The sequence below is a fragment of the Trichoderma evansii genome, assembly GCF_050947405.1.
Source record: "Trichoderma evansii strain SZMC 28006 chromosome Unknown GGI43scaffold_59, whole genome shotgun sequence".
NCBI classification, from domain to species: Eukaryota; Fungi; Ascomycota; class Sordariomycetes; order Hypocreales; family Hypocreaceae; genus Trichoderma; species Trichoderma evansii.
This window is the reverse complement of record NW_028145147.1, coordinates 1-9,697: the sequence shown is the minus strand read 5'-3', so window position 1 is coordinate 9,697 and position 9,697 is coordinate 1. Positions and strand designations below refer to the sequence as shown.

Here is a 9,697-nt window from a genome sequence, read left to right as displayed (position 1 = left end):
GAAGTATAGTATATAATATAATATTATATAAAAAAGTAAATATAAAAAAAAAAAAAAAGTAAAAAAAGTTATTAAATATATAAATAAAAAAAAAATTACTACTACCGCTATTATATTATATATAAATATAATAAAGTCTGCTACTATACTAAGCTTTATATAATATTCAGGTTTATGTTTATTATTTGTTTATTTGTTATTAATTAATAACCGTGGCTTAGCTAAAATCTCCCTATGGGGCCTGACAGTTGGCAGGAGCTAACTAGTTTCTATTTAAATTATATACATAATTCTTTATTATTCGCAACACGTGGCTAACAAAGGAAATTGAAGTATTTTCACCTGTTTTGTTCGTCTTCTAATAACCCACCTTATTCGCTCCCTTTTCCTATTCTAGAAGAGAGGATATTCCTTACGCTTATAGGCTTATTTCCCAAGCTACAGGGTAGGGCCTCCCGGGCAGGATTTTTCTGCTAGAATTAGGTCCAGGGTAGGTTATAGGGCTGGCTGCTGGGCAGGCTAGGCCTGCGTACAGGTTAGGTTGCTGGAAAGGATCTAGGGGAAGCTGCAGGCCCGGCTCCAGGGTAGACTGCTAGCCTGGCTCTAGGGTAGGTTGCTGGCCTAGTCCTAGGGGAAGGCTGTAGGCCTAGCTATAGGGTGGGCTTGCTTGGCTCTAGGGTAGGGATCAGGCCTCTAGGGTAGGCCTTGGGCTCTAGGGTAGCTATAGGTTAGCTCTTTTCCTCCTCGCCAGCCAGGATCGAAGAACCTGGCTAGTTTGGTTTATTTTTATTTTTTTTTGTATAGCCGTAAGTCAATTTTGCATACAAATTAATTTTGCAGAAAATGAGAACTAGACCGCGAGCCCAATTCTAGCAGCCAAGGCCGCCCGAGAGCCCGGAGGAGAGCAGGTCACGCTAACTTTAATAGGAGTGTAACGCTCGTTGGGCTATACCATAATAGGAATGTAACAGTCTATTAATCCATCAACTTCAACAGTATATCATAACAGCAATATAAATCTAATAATAATAAAACTTGTTTTAATATGTTATATAGATTATAAATTATGCATTTATATATTATTTGAGCTTTAATATTGGTTGTGGCGTTGAAAACTAAATCGCAGTTCGCCTCCTGGAGTAGGTTTAGTTCTCCCACTTAAACCGAGTTATCTAGTTGCAGAAGCTCTTTGTGTGCGGTGCGAAGTTGTTGCGTATAGTCCGCTACACTGGTGCATTCCGCGAGTGTTAAGGTGGAATACTTCCGATCAAGGTCTTGGAAGACCGCACTGCCCACCGGCTTGTACCTTGTTCTAAGTTTATCCATTATAGTGGCTAATACCGTTTCGTCCTTCACAAGCTTGTGAGGTAGGAAGGCGAGGCGGCTGTGAACGAATGCGACCATTTGTTCTTGACGGTCTTCCCAGTCTCCGTGCCCTACTGTGAAGTCTGCGTCGCTTTCGGTAGCCTCTTTTTGCGGCGAACCTTTGTTTTTCAGGAGGAGATCCCCAAAGCCGTTCATCTTGATTGCTTCCAGTACCTTCCTTTCCCATACGATCCAACCATTCAACGACTCGAGTGGCTTGATCACAGCTGCGATCTTCCCTATCTTAAAGAGTTCAGACATGGTTAAGGACTTTGAGTTTGATAGCTGGTCTGTTCCTTATAGCAAGATGCTCTGTTAAAGAGTATGGACTTCCTTTATAGTTAGATTTAAAAGCTTCAATTAGTGTTCTATTAATGCTCCTGGTTAGGGCTGGAAACCGGTCTTCCTAGATAAACCTTAACTCTATAGCTAGTTACAGGGGCCAAGGCCAAAAGTTATATCGGTCCCCCATGTCTTTTTAAGTCTGCTATTCAGTAAGTATATCTCTCAAAATAAAGGGAAAAACCCATAATCTTGTTTAAAATTCTGTAAAGGGTCATCTTGCATTGTAGACTTATTTATTTATTTATTTATTTTTTTTAACAATAGGATTAAGCCTTTTATTGTTCCTGTTAGCGTTAGTGAAAGCAGCCTGTTAGTGTAGATCGTTGATCTCGGTTAATTAAGGGATTAGTTCGGGGTCCGGGCTCATAACCTGTCAAGGGTAGAATAGTATAATAGTAAGTTATTGTTATTATTGAAAGGTCTTAGTTCTATAGTCAAGAAGTCGGGAGGCAGGACCTCTTATATATGTAAAATCTATATGATCCACATAGCCAGATCGGACTAGTGTCTCCTTGTTCAACACGATTGTGGGTCGATTTACCACGTCTTCGGATATCCCACGCTGTATTATGTGTGAACAGGGAGTACTCGAATCGGATCTTTGAAGTTCATGATTGCCAACATCGGCTACACGACCAAGGCGACAGCTTTAGCTCTATCGTGCATTTCCGATCCAGAGCATGCGATTCCAGCCAACAATGCCTTCGAAAAAATCTCAGAGTAATATCAGACCAACTTCCGAGCGAACGGAGAAGCCGTAGTCATGTGCAGAACTAGAACGGCAACACCCAGTATCCCGAAAAGGCTTCTTGATGGTACGAAAACCCCAGTCCACTGTACAGTAAATACCGAAAAACCATGTAGTCAATAAATGCCCTTTTAGGCTGCGCAAAATTACATATTAGCCATCTAAACTTGACTTTCTCATATACAGGGCTTCACCACGAACTGGTCGCAGCTCCGTCTGGCTATCACTCCCCCGTATTGTTGCTTCGTTGGTTGCGCCATGTTGCCATGGTCTTGATCGTGACCCGCCAGTGCCTCCAATTGTAGCCACAGAATATTTGTTCGTCGTTCGCGTCGTGTTGGCGTTTCTTTTCCTGAGGAAACGGAAAGCCGGCAACGTGGCTACGATCATGGATACGGTAGACTCGATGTGCGACCACATGCTCAGCAGCACTGGACCATTGGCGATTGTGGTAGGATCCTCCGCCGAGTCACCCGTGGCTTTCGTGACTTGAACAAGTCGCACGAGTGCGATGGCGACGATGATGGCACCAAGGGAGAAGAGGATGGCCAGCCCGAACTTGTGTGGTCGCGAGATGGTCAAGTTTCGCAAGAGGTGAAGTGGGAGAATCATGGCTGTGATGTTGGCAAAAGTTTGTTAGTTAAACTGCGTACTATGGATGATCTTGCGCGTCACATACTTAATACGTCTGCGACAATGTCGGCACTCGTCGCAAACTTGATCGACGCATCGGCCCGCCGCAGGTCATCCGGTAAGCTGCAGCCAGCTATTAGTGCATCAGTTGGTGGTTCTTGGTCTCTTGTGGAATAATGCAGGGATAATTGCGTTTGTGACCTACCTGGGCTCCAATATCGGTACAATGGCGAGCACGTCAAAAAGTTTGAGAGCATGCAGGCCAAGTAGAGGGCGAGGACGGCGGCGAAGCATCTCCACCACCAGCGCATGTAGTTAGGCAAACCGTAAAGGAGCCGTCTAATGAACCACAGAATGGAGAATTTAGCTATGACACTGGTATTAGTCTCGCTATTGGCAGTTTGGCATAGCTATCCTCGACAGTCTAGTGAGGAGACCATACCTGCCCACAGGGTTGTCCAGAACAGCAGCATCTGGCTGAACATTAACTTCAGCGACATGACATTCCGGGCTGTCATCTCGTCCGCGGGTAGGGGCGAAGGTGTCTTGGGATTTGCCACGAGGGCTTTGCTGTACTCGGCTATAAGGAACCACTGTGGTAGGATCCTCGTGATAACTGCCGTCAAAGCTGTCAAGCTTACAAGGCCCGCGAGGACGAAATAGTCATCTCCGTGCAGTCGTCGCTGAAGTCGCCATTGGAAGATAACTCGGAATGCAGTCATGCCAACTGCAACGCCCCATAACACCCAGATGAGGACCTGCGAACAGCGTCAGCGTCAGAGTAAGACAGCAAAACTTGTACGTGGAAAATAGTCAGAGAGATTGCGGTGGTGAGATTTGCCTCGATAGGCTTGTTCAGACCTTACACAGGCCAGAAGAGCAACCTACGTACCATCATCTCCGTGTAATTGGGAATGGACGCCATGGTCGGTGTCTAGCGTGTCCGTTACTGGTCTGAGAACCGGAATGTCAATATTGTCGAAAACGCCAAACACCCAATAGTGGTTGTTGAGATAATTGTGGCGGACGGAGTGGGCGTGAGCAACAATTATCTCCCGAGACTTCAGCTTTCATTTTACATCCTATCAGCAATTCCTAAAAGCTATCTCTGAGACAGCTGAGGTGTTGGCCGGTCCTCTTGGCAAGGGTTGATCCCAGCAGCAAGACGATTTTCTGCCCCTGCAAACGGGGCAATTTTTCCGGTGGTTAGGTTAAATACTCGCAGATGAATGCACCGCCCAACAGCACTGGCAGCCTGGAACGACAACCCAGCTGGGGTACTTGCAGTAGTTCTCACCACCCTAACGAGCGCTGAGAGGTGAAGGGAGAACTTCTGAGTGGTGGCGTTGAACTTGCAGGCCATCAATTGCTCCCGCATGGAGCCTTACCCGAAGGATTTAGCTTTAGCCAGTTGTCTGCTGGATATTCTGCAGGTCCCATGCTCAGTTCCACCATCCCGGACGCCACAAAGGGCCGCTGTATCGCGCTTCGCTCCGATAGATGGGCAACTACGCCGCATGGAGTCCGGACAAGGGGGCTCGAAATTTCTCATATGAAGTTCATCAAGGTCATTCATGGGCCCAGGACGATGTGTTCCGATCATCCCGTCGAAGCCGTCGCATCGTTGCTGCCACGCCAGCTCGAGTTGACATGAAAGAAAGGTGTTGACACCAGTGCAGCCTAACCCTTTCACCATCCTTTCCCTTTTCTCTCTTTCCCTTCGGAGTAACCCGCCATCAGTCTTCTGCGCCCCAGATTCAGAGGGATTGCAGCTGTAATACAATGGGTCGCGTATTGGTCCTCGCCGCATGGCTGCTCGCATGCGCCGTTCCTCATCACGGTGCATGTGCAGCAGCTACTGGTCCTGTTTCTGCAATTGCTGGTTCTCAAAAAATTGCGTGCAAGCTCTTGAGCCTCACACACCCAGACCATACCTTTTTTGAGGGCTCCGACAACTACAAGTATGAAACACAGACGCAGTACTGGTCGTCGACAGCCTACAACACACCAGCATGTGTCTTTGTGCCTCAAAATGCCCAGCAGCTCTCTTTCGCGGTGACCACGCTGACGCTGACTTCGACTAAATTCGCGGTTCGCAGCGGTGGTCATATGCCTGTCCAAGGCTATAACAGCATCGGCAGCTCGGGCGTGTTGCTATCCAATTCCAACCTAAGCACTCTCGCTTTGTCACACGATCATGCTACCGTCTCTGTTGGGCCAGCCTACCGGTGGAGGGACGTTTATTCGTATCTGCAGCCCTACAACCTGACGGCTGTTGGAGGTCGTGTCGGCCATGTTGGAGTTGCTGGTTTGCTGCTGGGAGGCGGCATTTCATTTCACTCGAGCCAATACGGCTTCGCTGCTGATAATGTCGTGGCATACGAGGCCGTCCTCTCCAGCGGTCTCATTGTGGTGGCCAAAGCAGATAATGCCTATTCGGACCTGTATTGGGCTTTGAAAGGTGGCGGCAATTCCTTCGCTATTGTCACGCGTTTTGATCTCAGGACCGTTCCGTCTCCCGGCGTCTGGATCGGAATCGCGCAGTATAACGAGACCGACAAGGACAAGTACCTCGATGCCGTCTACAACTTTGGCAAATACGGATCTGCCGACAGCAAGGCCGCCATCATCCCTACAATCGTTGGTTACCCCAGCGTTGGAATGATTGCTTACGCGGCATCAAGATTCTACGACTCCTTGACCAATTCTCCTACCGTGTTTGAGAACTTTACGTCGCTCAAGACTGTGGCTGATCAGTACGCGTTTGGGGCCCTTGCTACGTATATCAGTGCCGTTGACGCACTGCAGCCCAATGGACTTCGCCAGGAGTAAGTTTTGACTCTCGCTTCAGTCAACCGCGTGTCATGGACGCAAGCGCTAACTTGATACTTTTACAGCTTCCGTGTTGCGTCTTTCATGGTCAATCGTGAAGGTCTTTCCACTGTGCACGACACATTTTTCGGAGATGCCAACTCGCAACTGGCAGACATTGCTGGATTGACTGCTTCCATTACCTTTCAACCCGTCACCAAAGGGTTTATTGAGAATGGCCGCAGTCGTGGCGGCAGCAACCCCCAAGGCGTGGACGCTAACAATGCCCCCTACTTCTGGATCGTGCAGAACCTGTCCTGGCAGAACGCTGGTGACGACGACACGGTGCGGGCTTTCGCCAAAGCTACCATTGCCAAGATTGAGGGAACCATCACTTCTCATGGCGTTGCTGGCGGCTACTTATACATGAACGACGCAGGAGATGGCCAACCCGTGTTCCAGAGCTATCCAAGTGCCAACTTGAGGCGCCTCAAGGACATTCGGACCAAATATGATCCTTTCAGGATCTACACTAACCTCCTGGTTGGCGGTTGGAAGGTCTTGGATGCCTAGAAACGTTGATCTGGAAGCGGTTGATGTTTGATGCATTGGTTGCAAATTGCATGTGCCTGGCGTCTGTCTAGTGGTTTGTTTAGATGTCGATAATTGTGAGCATTAACCACGCTATTCTGATTAAGTGTTAGGACGAAAAAGGGGGCTTCACAGATTATACACTGACATGAACAGTAAAGTATATATTAATATAGCAAACCATGGGAAAGCGTGCTGCAAAGTTCGGGATCCCAGGGAGAGGTTCCCGGATTTCAAATCTCAGCACCCGATAATTGGGAACCAAGATCCAGATTCGGGGCCTCTATATGCCTTTAGAACAGCATGTATATACAGTACTTATCTATTCTGCAGTATTGCAGTCTGACCATCCTAAAGCAACCCATCTAGTGTTTTATCTAATTGCGAGAAGCTACTGTGTTTTTTGCTCTCTAGGCTCTCCGTGGTGTTTACTCTGAACTGAGACGGATCCTATAATCTTTAGAGATTGCAGAGCCTAGCTCGTCTTCTCAACTAGTGTTAAAATATGGATGGTCATGTGTAACATCAGTAAGCCGCGAAACATTTAGAACCATGATTATGTATTTCAATCGTGTGATCGACATTGGCCCTTGAGATGCAGCTATGCACACCGGGGTGTAAATCAGCGGAAAAGGACGAAGTATGTTGATCATGATGGGGCACCTTGCGCCAGCCACAATTGAGCTGATTGGTTCTAGTTTCAACTTAGATCCTCATGTATTCTATTTTCATCTCGGATTTGACACGAGGCGTTCAGTAATGGTGGACATAATTGATCCTCATCGTGAGAGTTCGATTCCTGTTATCTGGTGTATGCCTGGTCACGCCCCAGATAATTTCATCAGCGTACCTTTACCTTGCGATTTAAAGCCGATGAGTTCCCGGAAGCCAGAAAGCGGGCTGCCAATGTCAAAGACGTATATCCGACAGGCTTACCGGCGAATAACAGATCTCCATAGGCCATACTAAGACTAGGATCCAGCACAGAGAGCCTTTCACAGGGTCAGCTTGGTAACTGTTCAGAGCGATATTGAGACCAGTAGGTTTCTGGCGCTACCTTAGGACTCGATTTTGTGACTCTGCTAACTGAGTGAAGTCATTGTACTGGCAAACCCAACGTGGAAACGTATCTCGCCATCACAATCAAATGTGTCACAGTCCCCACACAATGAAGTTCTTGACTCATACGGCTTTTCGCTAGCCTCGCCCACGATGTCGCCAAAGTTAGGACTGTCGCAACAGAATCAGGTTGGCCACGGAAGAGAGTTCGAAAGACAAGGTGTTTGGTCTGAAGGGCAGTGGGAACGTACGGAGCCCTTGTTTCAAGTCTGATTAGTTGCAGGACTTACAGCTCCTGACCAATTGCCAGCATTGTCACTCAGCGGCTCAGCATGCGACCGCAGTGGATCAAAGTTGCATGAGTGCTGTCTACCCATGTCATGATTTCGACAAAAGAACCTCACTAACACATTGAGGAACTTTTGGTAAGGCGAGTGCATGCCCAAATCTTCCGCTGAACTGTGTTTATTCCTTCGGCGAAAAATTTCACGTAAGGAGGGACATTTCATATTCTAAAGCTGGCTGGACCATCAGACCTGTCAGCATGGCACACCTGCTTGCCCCATTCGCTTTGTTGACTTGAGTCGCAGACATGCAAAACAAGACTGTGGATGCCCACATAATCTTCCTAAAACTGCAACGGAAGGTTCCCCGTCAGTAGCTATGCTCCTTGGGGATTAGTGTAGAGGCAGCGAAAGGAGCTTGACACCCATGGCATTCGCAGCCTCAATCAACTTGTAATTCCACTGAGCTCGACGGTCGGTTTGCGAGACAAATAAGCTTCTCCTCTGGCATCAGCAGCGCCCAATCGAGATTATTTCCTTCAACTAGAAACGAAGGCGAGAATGCGAAGGTTGACTGCAAAGGAAAGGCTCAGGGACAGGACTTGGGCCACCCCTGCCACAGTATTTATCAGTCCCCATAAGACACTGTTTATTGCTACCTCTTTTTTTTTTTTTTTTTTTTTTTAAAAAAAAAAAAAAAAAAAAAAAAAAAAAAAAAAAACCCTTGGTTCTACTTTTAGTGACCAACGGGTAAATTCAGTGAGTATACACATAATTTAACCTCCCGCATTTATATAAGTATGTGTAACTCAATCAGGTTTGCTGCCCCTTGTCGACCCACTATCAGACAAGGGGTGCGAAGAAAAATAGGGAATTCTCAAATGATCGGCACACAGTTCTCAATTTCGCGCACTGCAATAACACCAGTATCCACTACTTAATTAGTCAAATAGTATCCATGCTTTCAACTTGTGTATGTATTTTCATTTTGCGGTCTCTGTTTTTCTTCGCACTGCTTGTCAGGATATGGAAAATTGCTTTTCCGTAGTAAAACAATTTTCTATAACTTGATTAGTAGGGTGCAGCAAAACCTGATTGATTTACGGTTACTTGGGCGCCTAATAGGGGGACGGGCCATGATTTCATCGAGCCCTACAAGGGTTATATCCCATTATTCCGCATTAAGTTATGGTATGATAAAAAGTGGAGGAGATGTGGAGGCGCTAACGCGGGTGCAGGGGGCACGGCTTAATAAAAGCGCCCTCTTGCACGGCTTAATAAAGCTGATTAGGCCCCCCCCCCCCTTGCTTAAACCTATAAATTATATACAGTATACATTTAAACTTAAAAACCCTAGAATTCCTTATACAGGACAGACTAGCAAGCCCTGGCTAGTAGCTTTACTTTTCTTCTTTTTACTAATCCTTAAGTAAATTACTAGGCTTAGCTAGCCTAGCTATTACTATATTATATATATATATATATATTTATATTTCTTAAGCTTTTATATAACTAGTAACTGTAATAGCAGCAGTAGCTTAAAAGAATTTTATTAAATATAAAAATAAAATTTAATTTTTATTAATTTTAACTAGTTTACTTATTATATATAAATTTATTTAATTATATATTTAATATATTTAAAAATATTTATATTAATTTAAAAGCAGCGGCTTTTATATATAATTTTAATATTATTTTTAAAAATTAAATATTTATTATATAATTTTAAGCTGTGGTAATAATAATAATAGTAATAGTAATAGTAATAATAATAATAATAATAATAATAATAATAATAATAATAATAATAATAATAATAATAATAATAATAATAATAATAATAATAATAATAATAATA

At 45.2% G+C, this 9,697-nt stretch overlaps 3 protein-coding genes across 3 annotated transcripts; 1 reads left to right on the top strand and 2 right to left on the bottom strand.

Annotated features, from left to right (window-relative positions):
- Positions 1–1,078: 1,078 nt before the first annotated feature.
- GGI43DRAFT_419483 (uncharacterized protein) lies at positions 1,079–2,120 on the bottom strand. The gene has a single exon (XM_083207685.1). It carries the CDS (start codon positions 1,624–1,626, stop codon positions 1,159–1,161), a length of 468 nt encoding a protein of 155 aa, XP_083054965.1. The 5' UTR covers positions 1,627–2,120; the 3' UTR covers positions 1,079–1,158.
- A 15-nt stretch (positions 2,121–2,135) lies between these two features.
- GGI43DRAFT_322820 (uncharacterized protein) lies at positions 2,136–4,104 on the bottom strand. Its single transcript, XM_083201871.1, has 5 exons — positions 3,984–4,104; positions 3,534–3,849; positions 3,297–3,458; positions 3,138–3,224; positions 2,136–3,072 (listed from the first exon to the last, which is right to left on the bottom strand). The coding sequence occupies exons 1-5, from the start codon at positions 4,014–4,016 to the stop codon at positions 2,612–2,614; spliced, it is 1,059 nt and encodes a 352-aa protein (XP_083054964.1). The 5' UTR covers positions 4,017–4,104; the 3' UTR covers positions 2,136–2,611.
- Positions 4,105–4,671: 567 nt separating this feature from the next.
- Positions 4,672–6,558, top strand: GGI43DRAFT_322809 (FAD-binding oxidoreductase). The gene is made up of 2 exons (XM_083201870.1): positions 4,672–5,919; positions 5,989–6,558. Exons 1-2 carry the CDS (start codon positions 4,874–4,876, stop codon positions 6,473–6,475), a joined length of 1,533 nt encoding a protein of 510 aa, XP_083054963.1. The 5' UTR covers positions 4,672–4,873; the 3' UTR covers positions 6,476–6,558.
- Positions 6,559–9,697: the final 3,139 nt, after the last annotated feature.

Excerpts from the sequence above, each read along its gene's own strand:
- GGI43DRAFT_419483 (XM_083207685.1), bottom strand. The coding sequence starts at position 1,626 with ATGTCTGAACTCTTTAAGATAGGGAAGATCGCAGCTGTGATCAAGCCA.
- GGI43DRAFT_322820 (XM_083201871.1), bottom strand. The coding sequence starts at position 4,016 with ATGGCGTCCATTCCCAATTACACGGAGATGATG. Across the intron at positions 3,225-3,296 it reads GTACCGATATTGGAGCCCAG|CTGGCTGCAGCTTACCGGAT; the intron begins GTAGGTCACAAA and ends ATGCACTAATAG. Across the intron at positions 3,073-3,137 it reads CATTGTCGCAGACGTATTAA|CCATGATTCTCCCACTTCAC; the intron begins GTATGTGACGCG and ends CCAACATCACAG.
- GGI43DRAFT_322809 (XM_083201870.1), top strand. The coding sequence starts at position 4,874 with ATGGGTCGCGTATTGGTCCTCGCCGCATGGCTGCTCGCATGCGCCGTT. Across the intron at positions 5,920-5,988 it reads CCCAATGGACTTCGCCAGGA|CTTCCGTGTTGCGTCTTTCA; the intron begins GTAAGTTTTGAC and ends ATACTTTTACAG.